Raw genomic sequence first — 27,042 nt, 5'->3', positions numbered from 1 at the left:
GTAAGACCATTAACTGAGCTCACGAAAGGCTATCCACCTGCAAAAGGACGAGGCAAGCTGGAAGGAAAGAAATACTACAATGAGAGAGAAATGTTTGGTGTGCGATGGGACAAAGATTGTACAGCTGCTTTTAAGAAAATCATACATTGTCTAACACATGCACCAGTACTTGCCTTTGCTGATCCAACCCTGCCTTATGTCCTCCATGTTGATGCTAGTCTGAGTGGTCTGGGTGCCGTCTTAAATCAAGAACATCCTGAAGGTCTTCGGCCCGTGGCTTTTGCGAGCAGAAAGCTGAGTTCCTCAGAACAGCGTTACCCGATCCACCAACTAGAGTTCCTGGCATTGAAGTGGGCGGTCATAGATAAATATCATGATTATTTGTATGGTGCCCAGTTTGTTGTGCGGACTGACAATAATCCTCTTACCTACGTGCTGTCGAGTGCCAAGCTGAATGCAACTGGTCACCGCTGGCTAGCAGCTTTAGCTACTTATAATTTCCGTCTCCAGTATAAGCCAGGTAAACATAACATTGATGCTGATGTGCTATCCCGTTAACCTGGCAGTGATGATGCTCCTACCTCATGGGCTGAGATTCCACAATCTGGTGTAAAAGCTATATGTCAGTTGGCCAGTCTTCCTCGGGATGATGAATCCACCAGGCTTGTAGACCAGCTAGGTGTTTCACCAGATAGTATCCCCCTTGCATACTCCTATCCTGCTCAACTGGAAATGGGACAGATGGAGCAGCTGACCAATTCAGAACTAAAGAAGGCACAAGAACAAGATCCTATTATAAGTGTAGTAAAACAAGACATTGAACGTGGCAGAGCACCTACCTCTGTAAAAGGTTCAGACCCAAGCCTTGCACTTCTACAACGTCAGTGTCCAAAACTGGTCATTAAGGACAACCTACTGTACAGAGTCAGTAAACGCCAGTGTGGGAAAGAGCTTGTTCAGCTTGTTCTGCCCAAAAAGTTCTCACCTGGTAGTCATACAGTCTTTACATGATGAATCAGGTCATCTTGGAGTGGAGCGGTCCACTGAGTTACTAAGAGATCGTTTCTATTGGCCACGAATGTCCATGGACATAGAGCAATACATCAAGAACTGTGGTCGTTGCATTACCAGGAAGACCCTCCCTACAAAGTCTGCCCTGTTGAACCATATTACCAGCAATGGTCCATTAGACCTAGTGTGCATTGATTTCTTGACCCTAGAACCTGACTCCAAAGGCATTTCCAATGTGCTTGTAATAACTGATCAATTCACCCGCTACGCTCAAGCCTTCCCAACCAAAGACCAGCGAGCAGTGACCGTGGCTAAAGTCCTTGTGGAGAAGTTCTTTGTTCACTATGGCTTACCTTCTCGTATTCACTCTGATCAGGGAAGGGACTTTGAAAGTCGACTAATACGAGAGCTCCTAGGAATGTTAGGAATCCGCAAATCACGGACAACACCTTACCATCCACAAGGTAACCCACAACCCGAACGCTTTAACAGAACCCTTCTCTCTATGCTTGGAACCCTGGATCCAACCCAAAAGAGTAAGTGGAGTCAACATATAAGTTTGCTTGTACATGGGTACAACTGTACGAAGAACGAGGCGACCGGTTATTCCCCTTATTACTTGCTCTTGTTATCTTTGTTATCACTGAGAAGTTCAAAGACTTACCTGTATATAGACTACGGCCTGAAAGTGGAATGGGAGGTGAGAGGACTATTCACAGAAATCACCTGTTACCCATTGGAGACAATGTGAGACTGTTTAGTTCGGATGACTCGAACAAAATTATGCAACCACCTGTAACCAGAGCACGAACAGTTAGAAAGCGACAAAATAAACTGGTGAAGGAAAATGTTTCTCTTACTGGATGTGAGAAAGTGGATACTTCAGAAAGTGATGATGATGATCTCTGGTACTACCGCCCAGATCCTGTCAGCATACTAAGTAGGCCACCGACTTCTCAGCTCACAGTAGAGAAAGACACCGTCTGTCAGGACAATGATCAAGGCCAGGAGTGTGTAATAAGAGATTGTGTGACAGAAGATGACCCAGGAATACTGCCTGATCAACTTATGGAAGTAGCCGGGGGTCATGAATTAGGAGGGGGAGAAAATGGTCCCAAGAATGTCTCAGGACATGAGACAGAACCTTCAGTGTGCCGCAAATCTCGGAGAGAGGTAAAGCCTTTGATTAAACTGACCTATGATGAATTGGGCCAACCCTCCGATAAACCATTAACAGTTATTCATCAAGGAATGGTCGTACATATGGAAGATGCCGTTAAAGTGAAGAAGAAAGTCTGCAACACTGTATGGTGCCATCCCATGGCCAATGTGTCCTTGCCAACCCCTGCCCTGCTGTCAGAACAGTAGTTCAGATGTAGAATTCTTTGCCTCATGAGGGCATGAGAAGTTAGAAGGGGGAGAGTGTAACCCTCTTACTAGTTATGTTTCTTTTATTAAGAATATGTGCATATAAAAGCTCAAGTCATACTTATTTAAAAGCTTATTTTTTTAATAACTGCCCTATTCAAATATTTGTGGCTGAAAAGATTTGTTTATAATAAGGTTTAAGTACACTATTCATTAAACTGTTGTGTTTAAAGAGATTAACATTTTTTTTTATGTGATCTGAAAATGAGTGTGTATCCCTTTAATTCGTCAATGGCGGCGAAAGAGTTGAGAAACTCTGTGTATACTAAAGTTTGGTTTAAATGCACTTGGAAGACATGTGCTGGTTTCTATCTAGTTTGTTATTTTTTCTGTGATTGGATGTTTATTATTTTATACCCACCCATGCATATGAGAGTGCAATGTGTTTGGTTGGTAATGTGTCAATCAAAAGAGAGAGAGTTTGAGAGAGTCGCGTTCGAGAGAGTGGCGGAAGCAGAAACGCTCGTGCTAAATGCATGTTATATGGATTTGTTTTCTTTATAAACAGTGTTTTAGTTTGTTTATGCTTTAATGTTAACCAGGAGATGTGTTAAATGACCGTGATTTCGTCTTATTAACTGACGGTGAGACCCTAGTTAACAGTAAGAGTGCTTAAGTATTTTCCTTGAGTGCATATTCATTGCTGGGTTTTTTGTGTATTTCAAAGTGAAGTATTTGAACTGTTTACATTGTTTATTCAGTTTATTCAGTAAGTGGACAATAATTCATTTTGTTAAAACCTATATATTGTCATACATATTTCACTTACACTTACTTACTTAAACATATAAATATATACATTCTATAATTCATATCACAATATATTTTATATAGAAAAATAAATACAAAACTGTTTTCATGAATGTTTGTTTCTTTATTGTGTATTTAAGAGTCCAGGTATCAGAGTATTTTTAATTTCTTTAGTCGAGAGACCCCAAGTTATTGAACCCGTCTCCCCACCCTAAAGAGCTTAGACTTGACACGACTAAGTAGGGCAGGGGGTGCTACATACAAAATTGATGCGATTCAAGGCTTTAATTGTTTAATTCCTCTAAAATTTTTGATCAACTTGTCATCCGATAAAATTTGCTAAAAAGGTTTTTCAGTGTGCTAGTAAAAATAGACAAGCACTAAAGTATACTCATAATGTGGAGATCATCTCTGTCTGTCTCACTGAGTCATTATAATACCAAATCACTTATTTAAACCAGTTGCGTGCAATGTACTGTATGGCCAATGGAATGGTCAGACTTCACTATACTGTTGACACAGACTGATTTTCACGCATTTCCTAATTTGAACAAAACCAAAGAGCATGGAAAGAAAGGGAAATGTAAAATCGGTGTCCTTACTTTGAAGGCAGCTCTACTGAGGAGACTTGTCACTAAAACGATCATTGCCTCCAGTGCATAGTTTGACAAAACCTGAGGTACAGGAACATTAAAGGAAAGATGAACAAGCTAGTGGACAGTAAAGAAAAAGGTCCTGGATCATAGACACAACAGTGTTTGAAACTATTCAACTCTGTTTAGGATAAGCGCTACACAAGAAAATTGGGTAGAGAGATGGATGGAGTCACTTTGTCTTCAAATGGTGGATTTGAAGATAACTCAAATTGAACACCTTCACTTTTGTCTTATTTATTTGCATACAAATTCCATGACTGCAGAATGAGATGGAGTAAATCTACTCATTATTATTATCACAGCACAAACTGGTTGACCAAAGCCTGGACAAATTCACCTCTAAATCTTGAGTCAGGAGTCTATCACAACCTGCAACCTGCAGACAATGTTGACCAGTGACTAATAGTATTCAAATAAGACCTGTCTCTGACCTATCAGGACAAAAAGGTCAACTATGTGAGCATGCTGTTTATAGACTTCAACTTGTCAATCAGTCATCTCACAGCAACTGACAGAAACACTTTTTGAATGTTTTTGAATGCCCCATTTTCACCCTCCCTCTGCAACTGGATCTTGGACCCCAGTTTATCAGGTTTCATGCTGCTGTTTATGTTGCTGACTCATGACTGGGCTACTACAATACTACTAATACTACTACAAATATGATGATACTTCAGATGTGGGACTTAATGTGTTCAACAATATCTGTTCATCATATAGGAAGCATTTGGAGCAGCCCAAAGAATGGTTTAGAGACTACAATATATCTCTTATCTCCTGCCTAGCCAAGACTGCCTAGTAGTGCCTCTAACTCTTGGATCCAACCTCCCATCCTCACCACCTTCGAGGATCGTAGAGAGCATCCTGACCAGCTGTGCCACTGTTTGGTACAGGAACTGGAGAGTTTCGGCCCTTATGCCTCTACAGCAAATTCAGAGAAATGCTGAAACGATTCTGGGTTTGTCTACCCACCATCGACGCCTTTTACAACAGCTGCTTTATGTGCAATGGCACTAGTGCTGTGGACAATCTCAACTCTCTCACCAACTAAAAACCCTACTGTCATCAGGCAGAAGGTACCAGAGCTTCCATCTCACCACCAACAGCAAAATTATCTTCCCTGAAGCAGTCACAATACTCAACTCTATCCCAGTATGACCTTCTTGTCAGAGTCTTTTTTGCTGATAACTGAATAATGTGGCTAAATTTATTGCATTCACTACATTTATTATGTAGTGTTTGTTACACTACACTGTGTACTGTCTCATACAGCACTGTCTAGTTCTTGACCATAATACATTTTTCTTGTTTCTATATTAACAGTCCATTCAGGGATTCAGGGACTCGGATAGTGGACACTCCACAATAAGTTCCCTTTTTGAGGGAACTCTACACTGCATCAGAGCTGACACTATGGGAACGCTTCTGTGAGGAAGTTGTGTCTGAAGCTCTGTGTGCACACAGGCCAATTTAATGGCTCAGGAAGGACACATGAAGAATTACTTATGCACCAGTAAGTCCATATAAGTCTATGTCACATTTCTCCAGCTTCTTTGTCTTCAGGAAGCACTCTGTGTATGTTTGAGTCGATTATGTCCTGTCTGTTTAGTGCAGAGAAAAAAAAAAAATATATATATATGTATATATATATATATATATATATATATATATATATATATATATATATATATATATTTCAAAAGCTAGGCACATGGAAGTATATTGCAATCCAAGCATTTTAAGAGATGCATGGATCCATGCCCCTGCTCACGGGGGATGACATGCACTCTTTTGCATTGTTTGTTTGGGGGAGAAGCATGCCCAGTCAACTCTCGATCCTGCTCAATCTCCGACCCCGCTTGGCTGCATTTTCAGCTTTGGCTGCGCCTCGTGGTTTGTCTCCCACATCTGCCGAGGCGGCACGGTGGCTTCAATCATGGGGTTCACAGGTTGAATTAGTAGAAGCAGAGCAAGAGACTGATATTTCCCTTTCTCTTGCCCTCTCTCCTGACTCGGTTTCAATTTCAGGATCTCGCGCTGTGTTTTCTCCTGCTCTGGAATAGAGCATTCTGTCGAGCTCTGAGGAGCTTGATGTGGGTGGAAACAGTATAATCAGATGGGTGAAGTAGCCATCTTTCCGAAGCTACAACAAAGTTTGGATGAAAACAACAACAACAACAATAGGTAAAGTAATGCAGTTCAGGTTGTCAACAACACTGGCAAACAAGGTCAAGTCACATCACAAGGTAAAACAGTAATGAGAATTTTTTTATGTATACAATTTATTTTATTTTTTTTTAATTTTTTTCTTAAATGAGGTTTGTGTAGCGTCAATAAGGCTTCGATTATTTCATCCAAATTGCAAGATATTAGAATTTACTTGTATGCTGAAAAACAGCTTTTCAATGTAAGTAGTAAAAACACAAACACTGAAGTATACTTCTAATGTGAAGCTCATCTGTGTGTCTCACTGAGCCATTATAATACCAAATCACTTATTTAAATCAGTCACGTATGGGCAATGGAATGGTCAGAATTTACCACGCAGATGATTGATTTGCATTGTTGAGAGCGACTGAGAGTTCCATCTCACTGAGTTGGTTTATCTGAACGCGAGAGTGACAAGCCGTGGCCTAATGGTTAGAGAGTCCGACTCCTAACCCTAAGGTTGTGGGTTCGAGTCTCGGGCCGGCCATGACTGAGGTGCCCTTGAGCAAGGCACTGGACCCCCCAACTGCTCTTCGGGTGCCGCAGCATAAATGGCTGCACACTGCTCCGGGTGTGTGTTCACGGTGTGTGTGTGTTCACTGCTGTGTGTGTGTGCACTTTGGATGGGTCAAATGCAGAGAACGAATTCTGAGTATGGGTCACCGTACTTTTCCATATGTCACGTCACCTTCATGTAGAAGTAACATTGTGCTTGTTATTGGTTCCACGTATGATCTCCTGCTCCTGCGATAATTGACAGTAGGAGTTTATTTATTTTGTTTTACCTTAATAAAATATATTTTCTATCATTTTAACAAAAATGTTATCCTTTTCTTTCTTTTCTCAAGATATTGTACTGTTTTGTTTGTGTTTATCTGTTGGGAGAAGGTGTGGTAACTAATTTTATTTATATTCTGTTGGATGTATGAGCAGCTTTTCATTTGTATTTAACCTGCCATGCAGAAACTGGGGGATTTAAAAGGAAATTCTTGGCAGAAATTGAGTCACCATTTTTGAAACAGCAGGAATTTGTGACACCGTGTGGATGTGTAGAGAAATACAGCTAAGTCTGCAAGCCACCTTATTAATGTTACACTTCATAATAAATGAGTTCATGCCTCCTGGTCAGGAGAAACATTAAAACATAGATATTTATTGCTCATTAAACATTTTAGATTATACTCTAAATTCTTTGATCTGGGACTTATTGGTCTGGTGTCTCTTTAATTTTCCAAATAAAACAAAAACAAAAAAGTCTCTCTATATAAACTAATGTAATAACAGGTTGTCGTTACCACAACAGATTGATGATCATAAAGTCTGAAGATCACATTCCTGAACAATTTTGTTTACTTGTATTATTTGTTCGGTCATAGTAAATGAAGACAACCTGAGACATGACAATTACTTAAGCCAATTACAATACAAATTCAATCAAATGTAATAAAAGAGAATTTTTATATAACATCTGACTCATTCAATATAACTCAAGGATAGTATCAAGAGGATGTCTTGTAAATATAAAATATAAAATAAAATTCTATATTTGAGACACCTTACAAAGTTTTAAGTACATCAATATGTAAATGATATGAATATATAAATAAAATATGTCTGACTTAAATCTAACCAGACTCGTACGAGACTAAGATACTGTACCAAGAAGATACTCCTACACTGTAAGAAATGATTCTGTGGTCATGTAGATTTTAATTAATGTTTTTGGTTAAAATGTATTCAATATAATTGTGTTTTTGATTTTGAGGCAAATATTTAATTAAATTTCAAATAAAAATGTTTGGAATAAAATCTACCAATTGCAGTTAAATAAAAGTTAAACATTATATTTATCTAATCCCAAATGGAGAGAATATTGAGTGAACTCAAATTAATGTAATCAGGCAAATTTTAATTGAAAAGCACTTCCTGTCAAAATGCGCCTTTAAAAAAAAAAATGCAGCAGGTCTACAAGACATTTGAAGAGAGTAGGCTACAGACAGTGAATATTCATTTTCTTCCACATTGCTCATCTTGCAAAATTTAACTGGTTGACTTAGGTAAGAAAACTTCTTTTGTTATCACTGGACTAGTAAGAAGAACACATGTAGTGGTATATTACAATATAAAATGAGTTATCACAGAAAAAGAGTCTCAGCAGCAACATAAAGTTAGCTTGTGTTGGAAGGCTATAGTGTGATGTTGTTACGCTATAATATGACCACAGCATCATACATTTTGGAAGAATTCTTATGTATCGTAGTCAAACTTTTATTTTGAAGGATGTGGGTTAGCATTTTCACTATCATGGTTCCTAGGTCTTTTGCGTACTTAAGTAAAGTTGGCCCCATATTCCCAGATTCGATTTTCCCGGGTCAATACCTGAGCTAAAGGGTGTTACTACACGAATAACACCTCTTTTTTTATCTTAGTAATGTAGAGAGGCAGCTAGAATGCAGCTTCGACCTAATCTTCCTCAATATCAGCTTTCCTCCGCGTTGGACAAAATACATAATTCTCTATGTGCGAACACTGAAGAGACCCCAAGGGACCGTCTGCAAAGTGCAAACCTCGAAAAACGAACACAAAAAACAGTCAATAGCTTTACTGTAATACACTGTACTGTCACCAAACTCAGACCACACATCACTGATGTCCTTATACATATACTAAAACACTTATTTTGGGGAAATGTCTTTCTGTTTAATTTTTATGATTTTTCATATTTTAAAAAAATCAATAGCTTTACTGTAATACACTGTACTGTCACCAAACTCAGATCACACATCACTGATGTCCTAATACATGTACTAAAACACTTATTTGGGAGAAATCTCTTTTTCTTGATTTTTTATGATTTTTCATAATTTTAAAAATCAATAAATTGACTATTATGGAAATTATACTCAATAGCTTTACTGTAATATACTGTACTGTCATCAAACTCAGATCACACATCACTGATGTCCTAATACATGTACTAAAACACTTATTTTGGGGAAATGTTTTTTTCTTGAATTTTTATGATTTTTTAAAAAAAAAACACTTATTTTGGGGAAATGTTTTTTTCTTGAATTTTTATGATTTTTCAAAAAATTTAAAAATCAATAACTTTACTGTAATACACTGTACTGTCACCAAACTCAGAACACACATCACTGATATCATAATACATGTACTAAAACATTTATTTGGGGGAAATGTCTTTTTCTTGATTTTTTATGATTTTTCATAATACAAAAATCAATAAATTGACTGTTATGGAAATTATACTCAATAACTTTACTGTAAATATTTTGAGAAACCTTGCTTTTTGATTATTTTTATTGTTTGCATTATGAACATATATACAACAATATACAAAAATATACATTTCACTTTTATGTACACTTTAAACATATGTAATCCTGCTGCTTATTTAAGAGCTATTACAGATATCATTAAATGCTAGGGTCTCTGTACTTGGTTTAGCTCAGGGGTGGCTCTTTGACCCCTCTGCTGCGGCTCCCTGTAGATTTGGAAAATAAATATTTAATTTCAATTTTTTATTTTTGTTAGTTAAAAAAAATTAATTCTGAATTCTAAGATCATGATGCTCTTGTAACATTAAAATAAACCGTGTTTAATTTATTATTATTATTAGAATTTATTTTTTTTGGTCGCTCAAAATATGCGTCATAACTGCCGACTTGCGAAATCCGACACACAGAAGCAGGCGCAGTTTTGGTGTGCTGCAGCCGGCACGTTAAATTTTTTTTATGTCATGCAGGGCGTTCAAGTGTCACGCATTGAGAGTGACAGTCACGCATTTGGGTCTTTTCTCACGCTCTCCCGCCGCACATCATATTCTAACGCAGAAAAACTTTTTGACTATCATATATTTAATAAGCCGCAGCGCCAAAAATGTATCAGTCCGCACTGTGGAACGGGCAGGAATCAAGCGCGTCTCAGTTAAAGAGACTACACAATAGCCAATCAGAAAATAGCACTATCTGGGAAAGATTTAACGCAACATCCAATGAAAAAAAGCGAGGGGTTGGAGATGTCATGCTTGCCTGTCTTCAAAACTTGAGAGCCCTGGTCATGAATACGAATGACTCAATTATATATTAAACATTTTTATTTGAAAGTAACCTTCAACCCAGCGTCTTTTTTCTTAAGGTTAGTTCAAACTGTTCAAAATATTTTTGTTTGCCTGCAGAAATAAAATTGCCTTTAATCGGTAGCAGTTAATTGATTTCATAAATTACCACACTACAGTTTTTTCTATACTTTCCATAAAGGTGAAAAACGATATATGCAGTGTTATCTTCATTTTAGATGTCAAAAGGGTTTTGTGGCTCCCTGTGGTATTTTTTTCTGTGGGAAACGGGTCCAAATGGCTCTTTGAGTGTTTAAGGTTGCCGACCCCTGGTCTAGGACAAAAGCTGCGGGTCAAGTTACGCGCCGAAAAAGTGTCCGGAATAATAATAATAATAATAATAATAATAATAATAATAATAATAATAAGTATGCAAGAGAATAAGAATGTGCTTTAGCAAGCACATTAATAATAATAATAATAATAATTATAATAATAATAATAATAAGTATGCAAGAGAATAAGAATGTGCTTTGCAAGCACATTAACTACAGCTAACAGTAATTAAGAATATTATTAGGGATTATAAACCACATCTGAAGACCAAGATCATCCCAGATTGAATGTTTGCAAAAAGCTTTTTTCCAAATCATGTTCACAGACCCTGGTTGTGCCTTTCTGAAAAAATAATTATACAGAATGTCCATAACAATCAAGAGACTCTTCTAGCAAAACTATATTTTGTACTATGTGTCCTTTTGATTTGAATGTCCTTCATTATACACATTCTAGTTAAGTATCAATTAATAAATTTGAATTCAAATTGAATTTAATCTGGGTTTTTTTCTATGACATTAAATTTCACCACAACAGAACCTGATAGAAAATTTAAAAGTTATATGGTGAGAGGTATGTAAGCAGATAGTTTAGAGTTCATTCTTGCTCTTCTTGTGAATGACTGTTCCATCTGGCCATACCCTCCAGGTCACATTTGTCTCTCTCTCTACGCCGTGGTCCTTCAGTTTCTGCTTGACCTGAAGAAAATTGTCATGATTTTACTGCTGAATAATACAATGTCTTATTTACATTTATAACACAGCACTGCTGAAAGAGTCAGAAGGTGGAGATTAATTTTCTCACACAGAAGGTTTAGTTTGCATGTTTATATTAATGCACTCCTTGTTAGGCGTTAGCATTTCTATGGTACTGTAACAGCTAATTCACAGGGATTTGATGACAGATATTTCATGTAAGCCTAGAAATACAGATTAAACAACACAAGGACATGAAAACATCTCCTGAAAGGAGATGTTTATTTCACATCTAGGTAAAGAGTCTCTATTGTTAGGGTTTTCTGCTATGAAAAAGCCTTCAGAACAGCAAAATTTATAGTTTCTCTAGTTTCTCTTTTTCTATAGTAGAGAAAAATGATGCTGGAAACAATTAGCTTGTAGAAGTTCCAAGATTATAATGTAACTATGAATTGTTATTGCTATAAATGGAATAAATAAATGTATAGTGTGTTCATAAATACAGTACATCTGTAATACTTCTATCATTCAGTTAAATATAGCAACTTTGCATGACTTTACCTGTTGTAAAATGGCTGCCTGAGAAGCAGGACCAAACACACTATTGTCTCCTTGAATCTTCAGTTTTAATACTTGCTGTCTCACTGTATATGCTGTAGAAGACACAATGGTTTATTAGTGGATGCTTTATGACTTATAACATGAACCAAAAACCAAAATACTCACGGATGTGACAGAAGAAGTACAATTGTCTGCTGCATGGTTTATCCTCTAACAAGCTGTTATTTAGACAACCGCAGTTGTTATTTCCATCTACATTATTTGGATAGCCATAACGCCAAGGAAGCCCAGACCCAACATCCTTATTTACCCAAGTCCAATTAGGCCTAAATATGCCTATCCAAGAAGCGCCCTCGGGTGACACGAATGATTGAATCAAATTGTTCTGTGTTACATTTTTTGGGCTTGCCAAATCTAAGTAATGGCTCGCGCAGTATTTCCGACTCCCAGACCAGTCCAATGCGGGAGAAGTGATATTAATAAACCCTTCAGAGGTAGCTGTGAAATAATAAAGTTACAAAAAAATGATTAAAGTGAAGGACAACATGAATATAGAAAAGAAATTGCAGCATGCCACATTTCCATTTTCATGACATTAGTTATACTTATGCACTTGTTCAGTAGTCAGCAAGACTTTAATGCAGAAGTCAGAGTGATAACTAATGCAGAGATAATCCAGTCATCATATATACTTGATGGCTAGACAGTTGGGTTACAGCCAGAGTTCACTTAATCAATGATACTGACAAAGTAAAATGCAGATTATGGCTTACCACATATGAACGGTTTCAGGTCTGAGCAGCAATAATCTGACCAGGTTCCATTTGACTCCATTGCAATACATGACTGATTCCCTCCAAAATTATCAGGCTGTCCAGGGGCCCAGTTATTTATATTTTGTAAAGGCGTTACTGGCGAATAAACCGTGAAGAACCAGCGGCCTACCTCGATGCACAGTCCGATCCAGCCAGTTACTCCCAGACCATGCCTCTCTGCCTCAGCAGTCAACCTGTTCCAGTCATCTGCTGTCTTCACCACAGCTAAACTTTGATTTTTTTTCTCGCAGTAAGTTTTTGCATTTGCCCATGTCATAGGTGTTTTGATCAATAAATAATCATGGCGGACATATTGCAGGGTGATTGAGATAAGACCTGTTGCAAAATGTCATTTTAATATCGAAAAACAGTAAAAACAAAACAACAATTGACATTTTCTTGACATCATGGTTATGCACTTTTGGCCATATAGTGTACCATGGATACCTGACCAACTCATCTAAATGTAGGTCTTCACTACAAGTTTGGAAGCACAGCAATTGTTTAAAAATGTCTTATATGCTGTAACATTAAGATTTCCCTCTCACTGAGACTAAGAAGCACAAAACTATTCCAATATGACAAAGCAAGCTTCATAAACAAATGGCCATATTAGGTTAAGATTCAATTCTGCATTTAAGTACTGCTACAAACATGCATCTTTTACCTTCTGTCCCATCCCTACTTATATAGCACCATCGCCATTGATAAATTATTTAATTGCTCCTGTTTAATCTTAAGAACTGATAGTGATACTAAAGGACTTTGGGGCTATACAAATTTTACTCTAACAGAAAAAAGTAAGCGTTTGAAATGAATCAACTTAGATAGCATGCCATTGTCCATGAATACATCAGTTTTCTTACATCATGATGAGAATAGTTGCTTACAAAAAATTATATAATATACATTACATTTGCATATTTTTTACTTAGCCAAAACTGTTTTAAAATTCTTCAGTATGAGCTCAAAAATTAATTCTTGAAAAAAAATGGTGTATTAACATAGTATGCTCTTACCAGTGAGACGCAGGAGAAAAAGATTCAGCTTCATGATGAATGAGTAGAAGGGAAGTACTAAAACAACAAACACAATCAATAAGTAAAATTCAATAAGATTTTTATGATGTAACTGATCTTGTTTTAACATTTCCATAAGAACTCAACAAATTTCAGGTAATCATAAGTTAATTATCTGTTAGATTTTCTTTGCAGCATCACAGAACTGTGGTTAGGTATACCATCAAATCTCTAACACAGTGTGAGCTGCAAAGGCAAAAAAGTTACATCAAAACATACCTGAAATGTAGTAATATAAAAGCTTGTATATCTCCTCCTGACTGTCTTCAGTCTTCACCTTTTTAAAACGCTTTTCTGGCTACTGTGGCTTTACAGAAATGCAAACCAGTTTTTATTGAGTTTGTTGACATTGGGAGGGTGAGATTTTTTGACATTGATGACCAACTGATTTTCATTTCATTTCCTTTTCCAAGACATTGTTTGGAATCAGTCTCCTTATTTGAACAAACCAAAACCATGGAAATGAAGGGAAATGTACAGGTCCTTCAAAGTCCTTCCTTGAATAGGAAAATGGAAACCATCATTGTATGTTTTTTCTTTTTATGTAATTTCTTTCAGTTACCTGGTCATTTAAAAAAAATGCATTAAATGGTGCTTTAAATTTAAATTTAGCATGAAATTCGTGTCTTAAAATAAGCCTAATCATTCATTTTTTTAGAAACATATTTGGAAATTTTATTAAAGGAAATGTTATGTATATTTTGGAATGTTGAGTGGCTAAGTGCTGTTATGAAACTGATGTTAAAAGTTATTGTGATTCCTGTGACTGAGAGGGCAGCCTAGAAGAACAGGAAGAGGCCATTTATAATGTGTCTAATTTTCTAGACAAATCTTAATTTTAATATGATATATCTACGAGGTCAAAACCCCTTTTGATGTTCCAGCATACTTAGACCCATGGTACATGCCAAATAAAATAAAAAGAGAATAAACATCTTTTCAGTTTTTTGAGGATGTGGTAGCTTGGACCACCGATTGGAAGGTTGTGAGTTTTAATTCCAGATCTATTAAGTGCCCACTACAGGGCCCTTGAACAAGTCCCTTTACCCTCAGTTGATCAGTTGTATGAAAAAAAGTTGCTCAGTAAAAGAATGTCTGCAAAATGCTGCAAATGTAAATCTCAAAACAGTCATTTAATGATTACTTCAGAGGTAAACTAGCATACAACCTCGAAACTACTCATTCTAACTAGTTTGAAATAAAATTTTTTTTTTACATTATAATCAGAATCAAAAAGGTCTTTATTACCAAGTATGTTTTCACATACGAGGAATTTTTTCTAGTACAGGATAACATTATACAGTGATCCCTCGTTTATCGCGGTTAATGGGAACCGGAACCCCTCGCGATAGGTGAAAATCTGCCAAGTAGGATTGGCCCTAAGTTTGACCTTTTCACTGATGGTCATCATCTTCCTCTTCCTCTTGGGCTCACTAGAGGAATCTTTCGCAGAGGCACGGCACTTAGGAGGCATTGTAAGGGCTTAATGAAAAGTTAATTTCGAACACAATACATGAGACACAGTTGACAGCGTGAACGAGAGTGGCGAGATACAACAAGGGAAGAAGCTGGGAGAGGATGCAATGATGCTCAGCTCAGATCTCACGCCTGGAACCAATCATGTGTCTTGTCTGAGTGCCCCTGGGTATGTACAAAGCCTCTGAGAGAGTTTCTCTCTTTGTCTGGCATCCTGGGAAACCGTTTTTATTTTTATTTTTCGATGAATATTTTTGAAAAATCAGCGATGCACCGAGGCCACGAAACTTGAACCGCGAAGTGGCGAGGGATTACTGTAGATGTTAATACTAATACTAATACTAATACTACTGTTACTACTACTACTACTACTACTACTACTACTACTACTACTACTAATAATAATAATACACATTTCTCTCTCTGTGTTCATAGTTTTCCGTGTAACATACAGACCTGTATGCCTGAACAGGCCTTTGCTAATCGTGATCAAATGGCTGGTTTAAATAATGCAAATGTGTAAAGCCTTAAAAAAGCAACAAACAGTAAACAAGTTGTACTCTAAAATTAAACAAATTCAGGAAATAATTCTTAACAGTAAAAACAACAGGTTGAGAAAGAATCAGTCTTTCCCAGGTAACAACACAATGCATACACACTTTGCATGGCAAATAAATTAAAAAACGATAAGTAATCTATGCGGTTCAGGATGTCAACATCACTGGCAAACAAAGGTCAAGTAACACCACAAGGAAATCAACATGTAAAAATATTCTTTTATTAACTTTTTTTTTTTTTACTTATTTTTCAATTGATTTTTTTAAATGAGGGTTGAAATACACAATAAAATTGATGCGATTCAAGGCATTAATTGTTTAATTGCCATCTGATAAAATTTACTAAAAAGGTTTTTCAGTGTGCTAGTAAAAATAGAAAAGCACTAAACTATACTCATAATGTGGAGATCATCTCTGTCCGTCTCACTGAGTCATTATAATACCAAATCACTTATTTAAACCAGTCGCGTGCAATGTAGTGTATGGCCAATGGAATGGTCAGACTTCACCACACTGATGACACAGACTGATTTTCACGCATTTCCTAATTTGAACAAAACCAAAGAGCATGGAAAGAAATGGAAATGTAAAATCGGTGTCCTTACTTTGAAGGCAGCTCTACTGAGGAGACTTGTCACTAAAACGATCATTGCTTCCAGTGCATAGTTTGACAAAACCTGAGGTACGGGAACATTAAAGGAAAGATGAACAAGCTAGTGGACAGTAAAGAAAAAGGTCCTGGATCATAGACACAACAGTGTTTGAAACTATTCAACTCTGTTTAGGATAAGCGCTACACAAGACAATTGGGTGGATGGATGGATGGATGGATGGAGTCACTTTGTCTTCAAATGGTGGATTTGAAGATAACTCAAATTGAACACCTTCACTTTTGTCTTATTTATTTGCATACAAATTCATGACTGCAGAATGAGATGGAGTAAATCTAGTCCTTATTATTATCACAGCACAAACTGGTTGACCAAAGCCTGGAAAAATTCACCTCTAAATCTTGAGTCAGGAGTCTATCACAACCTGCAACCTGCAGACAATGTTGACCAGTGACTAATAGTATTCAAATAAGACCTGTATCTGACCTATCAGGACAAAAAGGACAACTATGTGAGGATGCTGTTTATAGACTTCAACACAGTCATGTGGACAATCTCAACTCTCTCACCAACTAAAAACCCTACTGTCATCAGGCAGAAGGTACCAGAGCTTCCATCTCACCACCAACAGCAAAATTATCTTCCCTGAAGCAGTCCCAATACTCAACTGTATCCCAGTATGACCTTCTTGTCAGAGTCTTTTTTGCTGATAACTGAATAATGTGGCTAAATTTATTGCATTCACTACATTTATTATGTAGTGTTTGTTACACTACACTGTGTACTGTCTCATCCAGCACTGTCTAGTTCTTGACCATAATACATTTTTCTTGTTTCTATATTAACAGTCCATTCAGGGATTCAGGGACTCGGACAGTGGACACTCCACAATAAGTTCCCTTTTTGAGGGAACTCTACACTGCATCAGAGCTGACACTATGGGAACGCTTCTGTGAGGAAGTTGTGTCTGAAGCTCTGTGTGCACACAGGCCAATTCAATGGCTCAGGAAGGACACATGAAGAATTAATTATGCACCAGTAAGTCCATATAAGTCTATGTCACATTTCTCCAGCTTCTTTGTCTTCAGGAAGCACTCTGTGTATGTTTGAGTCGATTATGTCCTGTCTGTTTAATGCAGAAAAAAAAAAGATTATATATATATATATATATATATATATATATATATATATATATATATATATATATATATATATATATATATATATATTTCAAAAGCTAGGCTCATGGAAGTATATTGCAATCCAAGCATTTTAAGAGATGCATGGGTCCATGCCCCTGCTATATGCTATATCACAGGGGATGACATGCACTCTCTTTGCATTGTTTGTTTGGGGGAGGAGCATGCCCAGACAACTCTCGATCCTGCTAACTCTCCGACCCCACTTGGCTGCATTTTCAGCTTTGGCTGCGCCTTGTGGTTTGTCTCCCACGTCTGCCGAGGCGGCACGGTGGCTTCAATCATGGGGTTCACAGGTTGATTTTGTAGAAGCAGAGCAAGAGACTGATATTTCCCTTTCTCTTGCCCTCTCTCCTGACTCGGTTTCAATTTCAGGATCTCGCGCTGTGTTTTCTCCCGATCTGGAATAGAGCATTCTGTCGGGCTCTGAGGAGCTTGATGTGGGTGGAAACAGTATAATCAGATGGGTGAAGTAGCCATCTTTCCGAAGCTACAACAAAGTTTGGATGAAAACAACAACAACAACAACAACAATAGGTAAAGTAATGCAGTTCAGGTTGTCAACAACACTGGCAAACAAGGTCAAGTCACATCACAAGGTAAAACAGAATTTTTTTATGTATACAATTTATTTTATTTTTTTATCTTTTTTTCTTAAATGAGGTTTGTGTAGCATCAATAAGGCTTCAATTATTTCATCCAAATTGCAAGATATTAGAATTTACTTGTATGCTGAAAAACAGCTTTTCAATGTAAGTAGTAAAAACACAAACACTGAAGTATACTTCTAATGTGAAGCTCATCTGTGTGTCTCACTGAGCCATTATAATACCAAATCACTTATTTAAATCAGTCACGTATGGGCAATGGAATGGTAAGAATTTACCACGCAGATGATTGATTTGCATTGTTGAGAGCGACTGAGAGTTCCATCTCACTGAGTTGGTTGGCCTAATGGTTAGAGAGTCCGACTCCTAACCCTAAGGTTGTGGCTTCGAGTCTCGGGCCGGCCATGACTGAGGTGCCCTTGAGCAAGGCACTGGACCCCCCAACTGCTCCTCGGGTGCCGCAGCATAAATGGCTGCCCACTGCTCCGGGTGTGTGTTCACGGTGTGTGTGTGTTCACTGCTGTGTGTGTGTGCACTTTGGATGGGTCAAATGCAGAGAACGAATTCTGAGTATGGGTCACCGTACTTTTCCATATGTCACGTCACCTTCATGTAGAAGTAACATTGTGCTTGTTATTGATTGTTATTGGTTCCACGTATGATCTCCTGCTCCTGCGATAATTGACAGTAGGAGTTTATTTATTTTGTTTTACCTTAATAAAATATATTTTCTATCATTTTAACAAAAATGTTATCCTTTTCTTTCTTTTCTCAAGATATTGTACTGTTTTGTTTGTGTTTATCTGTTGGGAGAAGGTGTGGTAACTAATTTTATTTATATTCTGTTGGATGTATGAGCAGCTTTTCATTTGTATTTAACCTGCCATGCAGAAACTGGGGGATTTAAAAGGAAATTCTTGGCAGAAATTGAGTCACCATTTTTGAAACAGCAGGAATTTGTGACACCGTGTGGATGTGTAGAGAAATACAGCTAAGTCTGCAAGCCACCTTATTAATTTTACACTTCATAATAAATGAGTTCATGCCTCCTGGCCAGGAGAAACATTAAAACATAGATATTTATTGCTCATTAAACATTTTAGATTATACTCTAAATTCTTTGATCTGGGACGTATTGGTCTGGTGTCTCTTTAATTTTCTAAATAAAACAAAAACAAAAAGTCTCTCTATATAAACTAATGTAATAACAGGTTGTCGTTACCACAACAGATTAATGATCATAAAGTCTGAAAATCACATTCCTGAACAATTTTATTTACTTGTATTATTTGTTCGTCATAGTAAATGAAGACAACCTGAGACATGACAATTACTTAAGCCAGTTACAATACAAATTCAATCAAATGTAATAAAAGATATTTTTTATATAACATCTGACTCATTCAATATAACACAAGGATAGTATCAAGAGGATGTCTTGTAAATATAAAATATAAAATAAAATTCTATATTTGAGACACCTTACAAAGTTTTAAGTACATCAATATGTAAATGATATGAATATATAAATAAAATATGTCTGACTTAAATCTAGCCAGACATGTACGAGACTAAGATACTGTACCAAGAAGATACTCCTAATGTGGCCCCAAATCTCTCCATTAGTCCAGTCATAACATCCAGGTTGTTGACAGACATTAGAAAGATAGTAGAAATTAAATTCTAAGTAGACGCTACAGCTAACAGTAATAAAGCATAATTATTAGGGATTATAAACCACATCTGAAGACCAAGATCATCACAGATTGAATGTTTGCAAAAAGCTTTTTTCCAAATCATGTTCACAGACCCTGGTTGTGCCTTTATGATAAAATAATTATACAGAATGTCCATAACAATCAAGAGACTCTTCTAGTAAAACTATATTTTGTACTGTGTCCTTTTGATTTGAATGTCTAAGTATCAATTAATAAATTTGAATTCAAATTGAATTTAATCTGTTTTTTTCTATGACATTACATTTCACCACAACAGAACCTGATATAGAATTTAAAAGTTATATTTTGAGAAGTATGTAAGGAGATTGTTCAGAGTTCATTCTTGCTTTTCTTGTGAATGACTGTTCCATCTGGCCACACCCTCCAGGTCACATTTGTCTCTTTCTCTATGCCGTGGTCCTTCAGTTTCTGCTTGACCTGAAGAAAATTGTCATGATTTTACTGCTGAATAATACAATGTCTTATTTACATTTATAACACAGCACTGCTGAATCAGTCAGAAGGTGGAGATTAATTTTCTCACACAGAAGGTTTAGTTTGCATGTTTATATTAATGCACTTCTTGTTAGGCGTTAGCATTTCTATGGTACTGTAACAGCTAATTCACAGGGATTTGATGACAGATATTTCATGTAAGCCTAGAAATACAGATTAAACAACACAAGGACATGAAAACATCTCCTGAAAGTTAATTGTTTATTTCACATCTAGGATAATAGTCTCTATTGTCAGTGTTTTCTGCTATGAAAAAGCCTTCAGAACAGCGAAATTTATAGTTTCTCAAGTTTCTCTTTTTTTATAGTAGAGAAAAATGATGCTGGTGAGGAAACAAGTAGCTTTTAGAAGTTCCAAGATTATAACGTAACTATGAATTGTTATTGCTATAAATGGTATAAATAAATGTAGAGTGTGTTCATGAATACAGTACATTTGTAATACTTCTATCATTCAGTTAATGTTAACTTTGCATGACTTTACCTGTTGTAAAATGGCTGCCTGAGAAGCAGGACCAAACACACTATTGTCTCCTTGAATCTTCAGTTTTAATACTTGCTGTCTCACTGTATATGCTGTAGAAGACACAATGGTTTATTAAAGGTGGATGCTTTATGATTTATATGAACCAAAAACCAAAATACTCACGGATGTGACAGAAGAAGTAGAATTGGTTGCTGCATGGTTTATCCTCTACCAAGCTGTTATCTAGAAAACCACAGTTGTCATCTCCATCAACATTATTTGGATTGCCAGGATGCCACGGAAGCCCAGTCCCTAAATCCCCATTTACCCAAGTCCAATTAGGCCTATATATGCCAATCCAAGAAGTGCCCAGGGGTGACACGAATGGTTGAATCTCATTGTTCTCTGTTACATTTTTTGGGCTTGCCAAATCTAAGTAATGGCTCAGGCAGTAACTTTGACTCTCCGACCAGTCCAATGCCGGAGAAGTGATAGTAATAAGCCCTCCAGAGGTAGCTGTAAAATAATAAAGTTACTAAAAGTTGATTAAAGTGAAAGACAACATGAGTATAGAAAAGAACTTTCCAATTTCATGACATTAGTTATACTCATGCCCTCGTTCAGTAGTCAGCAAGACTTTAATGCAGAAGTTAGAAATCTTATAAGCAAATAGTGATTGGGAATGTGACATGATGCAGTGATAATCCAGTCATCATCTATACTTGATTTCTGGACAGTTGGGTTACAGCCAGAGTTCATTTAGTCAATGATACTAACAAAGTAAATCAAAACGCAGATTATGGCTTACCACATATGAACGGTTTCAGGTCTGAGCAGCAATAATCTGACCAGGTTCCATCTGACTCCATTGCAATACATGTTTGATCCCCTCCAAAATTATCAGGCTGTCCAGGGGCCCAGTTGTTTATATTTTCTATATACGTTACTGGCGAATAAACAGTCCAGAACCAGCCATCTACATCGTTGTACAGTCCGATCCAGCCAGTTACTCCCAGACCATGCCTCTCTGCCTCAGCAGTCAACCTGTTCCAGTCATCTGCTGTCTTCACCACAGCTAAACTTTGATAGTTTGTCTCGCAGTAATTTTTTGCATTTTCCCATGTCATTGGTGTTTTGATCAAAAAATAATCATGGCGGACATATTGCAAAGTGATTGAGATAAGACCTGTTGCAAAATGTCATTTTAATATTCAAAAACAGTAAAAACAAAACAATTGACATTTTCTTGATATCATGGTTATGCACTTTTGGCCATATAGTGTACCATGGATACCTGCCCAACACATCTAAATGTAGGTCTTCTCTACCAATTTGGAAGCACAACAATTGTTTAAAATTGTCTTAACACTAAAATAATGCTGTAACACTAAGATTTCCCTCTCACTGAGTCTAAAAAGCACAAACCTATTCCAATATGACAAAGCAAGCTTCATAAACAAATGGCCATATTAGGTTAAGATACAATTCTGCATTCAAGTACCGCTACAAATATGCATCCCTTACCTTCTGTCCCATCCCTACTTATACTGCATAGCACCATCGCCCATGATAAATTATTTACTTGCTCCTGTTTAATGTTAAGAACTGATATTTAGTGATACTACATAGGGCTATACAAATTTTACTCTCACAGAAAAAAGTAAACGTTTGAAGTTAATCAACTTAGATACAGCAGCATGCCATTGTCCATAAATACTTTAGAACAAATCAGTTTTCTTGCATCATGAGGAAAATAATTGCTTACAAATATTTCTATAATATACATGATATTATTTTTGGAATTTCACATTACAATAACAAATTTTTTTCTTGGCCTGTTCGGTATAAACTCAAAAAATTAATTGTTAAAAAAATGATGTATTAACGTAGTATGCTCTTACCAGTGAGACACAGGAGATTCAGCTTCATGATGAATGAGTAGATGGGAAGTACTAAAACAATGAACACAATCAATAAGTAACAGTCAATACCATTTAAATAAATGTAACTGATCTTGTTTTAACATTTCCATATTGAACTGAACAATATTCAGGTAATCACAAGTTAATTATCTGTTATTTTTTCTTCGCAGCATCACAGAACTGTGTTCAAAGGCATACAAAGGCAATGTTGTATAATGCCAATTTATTTTATTTTATTTCTATTTCAAAATGTAATATTACATGCAGCATTGTTTTATTTTTTTTCAGATATGGGTTTGTTTTATATACAGTCAATTAATGGGTTAAATGTGAGAGTATTATTGTTGTCCAATGACTGTTGAGTGAAAGGTAAAAGTTCATGTAAAGACGAGAGTTACAGGTGGAATAGTGGGGAGGAGCAACGCACATGTCAAGAAGAGACGTGTAGGCTGTGTCTGCTAAAACGGCAGGGTTAGCATCTTTGGAGACTGAGTATTTTTGTTGAAATATTAAGGCCCAAAGTGTAACAAAACTGTATTCCTTTTAGTTTATTTGCTTCTTCTCAAAGTTCAACGTTATTTTCATTTTGTGACTGTTTATAAGATATCTCTGCCATCACGTGTAACAAAGGCCTAGCGGTTATCAAAGGAACAGCGTGTGCTTGGACAGTGACTGTAGACGGGATCGAGTTGGACCTAGGACTTCCTCGTTTGCGACTGGATGTGTTGTGTTGCTGCTGCTGTAAAGTTCACATGTTTGCACTTGGATCGGCCTGACTCATCACAAAGGAAGAATTGATCACTGGTAATCGTGAGTTAACACTGTTCACGTTTCCTCTTGTTTTTCCTTGGATAGATGGATGGATGGACTTTCTGCACTGCACTGCAGGCATTAACAGGCAAAATACCATGTTTATAATCATTCAACAATGTATTTGCAGTTCAATTTTATTTTTTTACATTTGCATTACATATTCAGTATCAGTCACAGTAACTGTATTCTACGATTTTTGTGTTTTTTTTTTGCAAAAAGATCAGCAAATTCATCTACTGTAGATTTAAGGCCTTTGCCCTCCTTGACTCAACACTTAGAACACCTAAATTGCTCAATCTGTCATCCAGTCCACCATCAGAGTTCTTGGGTATATACACATCATTGGCTGCACAGGTGTAGTAAGTATGTATACCCAGCAAATAGTTTTCATTTACATAAATATTGAGAATTAAGTTTTAAGTGCACTTATTACTTCATCTGTCTATCTTAGTATTTTTCAGTTTTCCATTATTTTCTGATGAGAATGTATTTATATATTTATTTTACCACCCTCATTTTTACTCTGTCATTTGTAATTTTCCTCAATATCAGCTTTCCTCCGCATTTGACAAAATACATAAGTCTCTATGTGCGAACTCCCAAGAGACAGATTCCAAGGGACCGCCTGCAAAGTGCAAAACCCGAAAAGAGAATACAAAAAACAGTCAATAACTTCACAGTAATACACTGTACTGTCACCAACTTCAGATCACACACCACTGATGTCCTGGTGTGATTACAGTGAAGTTATTGACTGTTTTTTAGTATTCTCTTTTTGAGTTTTGCACTTTGCAGACGGTCCCTTGGAATCTGTTTCTCAGTCGTCGCTGATTTTGAGAAAAATTGGGTTATAGCTGCCTCTCTACATTACTACTATAAAAAAAGATGTGTTATTTGTGTAAAAAGAGCGTTTAGCTCAGGAGTTATTGTCTCGGGAAACTCGAATCTTTGTCACAGATTCTGTGAATATGCGGCCAACTTTACTTATGTGAGATTAGCTGATCTAACGTTATGCATTTACAAATACAACATATTAACAACTTTACTCACCTCTATATTTCCTTCTTTGCTTGAAGTGTTCAACTATTATATTCGTGCAAAACTTTTACCAACTTCTGAGCAGAAAAAACCTGCAGATGAATGTTCTACGATACTGTTGTGTTCCGCTTTAAGCAGTCTGTCTAAAAAATGTGTGGGTTACATTTCTGTTCAGCGTTGCCACCGTTTAATAACGGATGTAAAAAACAACGATCATAACAAAACAGTTTTATGAAAATTATTTTACACTCCACATTTAGGGGGGCGACAAGGGGGTCCAAGCTTGTTGTCACAGGGGCACTGATCCACCCCCACCCCCCCAAGAACCACTAGTGAAATGCAATCTCATATGATGTGATAAACATAATTTAATGTATAAATACAGGGTTGTAACAAGAATAGCAAAAGCAGGAGAATAATTCATTTCTCTATTAATTAATACTTGTGTTTCATTTATTGGGATGGTTAATATAACACTAAGAAATGTTGTGATTTTAGGATATCTAATATATTAGAGTTACTTCTTTATTGTAATAAGAGACTGACATAAATAGTAAAATACTACCGGCCAATTCACCATTCAACTGCCGGGAATCCAGGTTTCTTAGTTAAGGGTAAATAAATTTGAATAAGGAAATTTATTTTATAACCTTATGGGTTAAGGATAGGGTTACAGATATAACATTGTAAAGTTCAAAAACTTTACTTTAAGCTGCCACTAAATGGAATGACATGGTATGTCAGTAGACCATGTCCTGCCTCAGAGAATACCATCCAGTTACACTAACACCTTTCATGATGTGCTTTGAGTGGTTAGTTATGAAACAGGTTAAATGCAGTCTTCCCATCATGCATGCATAAACACTCAAAGTATGGTCACAGAGTGGCGTAGAGAAAACAAACTATCTCTTATCTCCTGCCTAGTCAACAATGCTCAGTAGCACCTCGCCTTCCCAGAGCAAACCTCACATCCTCACCAGACTGTAAAAGTTCCTGTTTTAGTTTAAAAACTAGGGTATACCATCAAATCTCTAACACAGTGTGAGCTGCAAAGGCAAAAAAGTGACATCAAAACATACCTGAAATGTAATAATATAAAAGCTTGTATATCTCCTCCTGACTGTCTTCAGTCTTCACCTTTTTAAAATGCTTTTCTGGCTACTGTGGCTTTACAGAAATGCAAAGCAGAGTTTGTTGACATTTGGATTGTGAGATTTTTTGACAACGATGACCAACTGATTTTCATTTCATTTCCTTTTCCAAGACATTGTTTGGAATCAGTCTCCTTATTTGAACAAACCAAAACCATGGAAATGAAGGGAAATGCACAGGTCCTTCAAAGTCTGTCATTGAATAGGAAAATGAAAACTATCATTGTATGGTTTTTCTCTTTCAGTTATCTGGTCATTTAAAAAAATTGCATTAATTGGTGCTTTAAATTTAAAGCCTAATCATTCAAATTTTTTAGAAACATATTTGGAAATTTTATTAAAGGAAATGTTGTGATGTATATTTTGGAATGTTGAGTGGATAAGTGCTGTTATGAAACTGATGTTAAAAGTTATTGTGATTCCAGTGACTGAGAGGGCAGCCCAGAAGAACAGGAAGAGGCCATTTATAATGTGTCTAATTTTCTAGACAAATCTTAATTTTAATATGAAGTCCAGAATCTATCTACGAGGTCAAAACCCCTTTTGATGTTCCAGCATTCTTAGACCCATAGCAATGGTACGTGCCAAATTAAATGAAAAGAGAATAAACATCTTTTCTTTTTTTGGGGATGTGGTAGCTTGGACCACCGATTGGAAGGTTGTGAGTTTTAATTCCAAATCTACCAAGTGCCCACTGCACTGTTGTACAGCTGCCAAATGCTGTAAATGTAAATCTCAAAACAGTAATTTAATGATTACTTCAGAGGTAAACTAGCATACAACCTCGAAACTACTAATTCTAACTAGTTTGAAATCTCAATTAAAATTCTTTTACATTATAGATGTTAATAATAATATTACTAATACTACTACTACTACTACTACTACTACTACTACTACTACTACTACTACTAATAATAATAATAATACACATTTCTTTTTCTGTGTTCATAGTTTTCCGTGTCACATTCAGACCTGTATGCCTGAACAGGCCTTTGCTAATCGTGACCAAATGGCTGGTTTAAATAATGCAAATGTGTAAAGCCTTAAAAAAAGCAACAAACAGTAAACATGTTGTACTCTAAAATTAAACAAATTCAGGAAATAATTCTTAACAGTAAAAACAACAGGTTGAGAAAGAATCAGTCTTTCCCAGGTAACAACACAATGCTTACACACTTTGCATGGCAAATAAATTAAAAAACGATAGGTAAACAGGTCAAGTTCAAGGTTAAGGTCAAGTTAAGGTCATGTAACACCACAAGGAAATCAACATGTAGAAATATTTCTTTAATTTACTAAATTATTAAATTTATTTGTCAATTGATTTTTTAAAATGAGGGTTGAAATA

General features: G+C 36.4%; 1 protein-coding gene and 2 long non-coding RNA genes across 3 annotated transcripts; 1 reads left to right on the top strand and 2 right to left on the bottom strand.

Annotated features, from left to right (window-relative positions):
* The first annotated feature begins 2,739 nt into the window (after positions 1 to 2,739).
* LOC113649969 lies at positions 2,740 to 6,584 on the top strand. The gene is made up of 3 exons (XR_003442303.2): positions 2,740 to 3,023; positions 5,169 to 5,358; positions 5,874 to 6,584. It is a non-coding gene; the product is annotated as an uncharacterized LOC113649969 (long non-coding RNA).
* Positions 6,585 to 10,938: 4,354 nt separating this feature from the next.
* Positions 10,939 to 25,651, bottom strand: LOC113649968. The gene is made up of 6 exons (XM_047815651.1): positions 25,620 to 25,651; positions 13,558 to 13,614; positions 12,497 to 12,874; positions 11,889 to 12,221; positions 11,724 to 11,815; positions 10,939 to 11,165 (listed from the first exon to the last, which is right to left on the bottom strand). The coding sequence occupies exons 2-6, from the start codon at positions 13,589 to 13,591 to the stop codon at positions 11,058 to 11,060; spliced, it is 945 nt and encodes a 314-aa protein (XP_047671607.1). The 5' UTR covers positions 13,592 to 13,614; positions 25,620 to 25,651; the 3' UTR covers positions 10,939 to 11,057.
* Positions 19,323 to 21,349, bottom strand: LOC113649970. The gene is made up of 3 exons (XR_007143395.1): positions 20,951 to 21,349; positions 20,786 to 20,877; positions 19,323 to 20,224 (listed from the first exon to the last, which is right to left on the bottom strand). It is a non-coding gene; the product is annotated as an uncharacterized LOC113649970 (long non-coding RNA).
* Positions 25,652 to 27,042: the final 1,391 nt, after the last annotated feature.

The sequence above is a fragment of the Tachysurus fulvidraco genome, chromosome 7, assembly GCF_022655615.1.
Source record: "Tachysurus fulvidraco isolate hzauxx_2018 chromosome 7, HZAU_PFXX_2.0, whole genome shotgun sequence".
In the NCBI taxonomy this organism is placed as follows: domain Eukaryota; kingdom Metazoa; phylum Chordata; class Actinopteri; order Siluriformes; family Bagridae; genus Tachysurus; species Tachysurus fulvidraco.
This window is presented reverse-complemented; position numbering and strand designations above follow the sequence as displayed.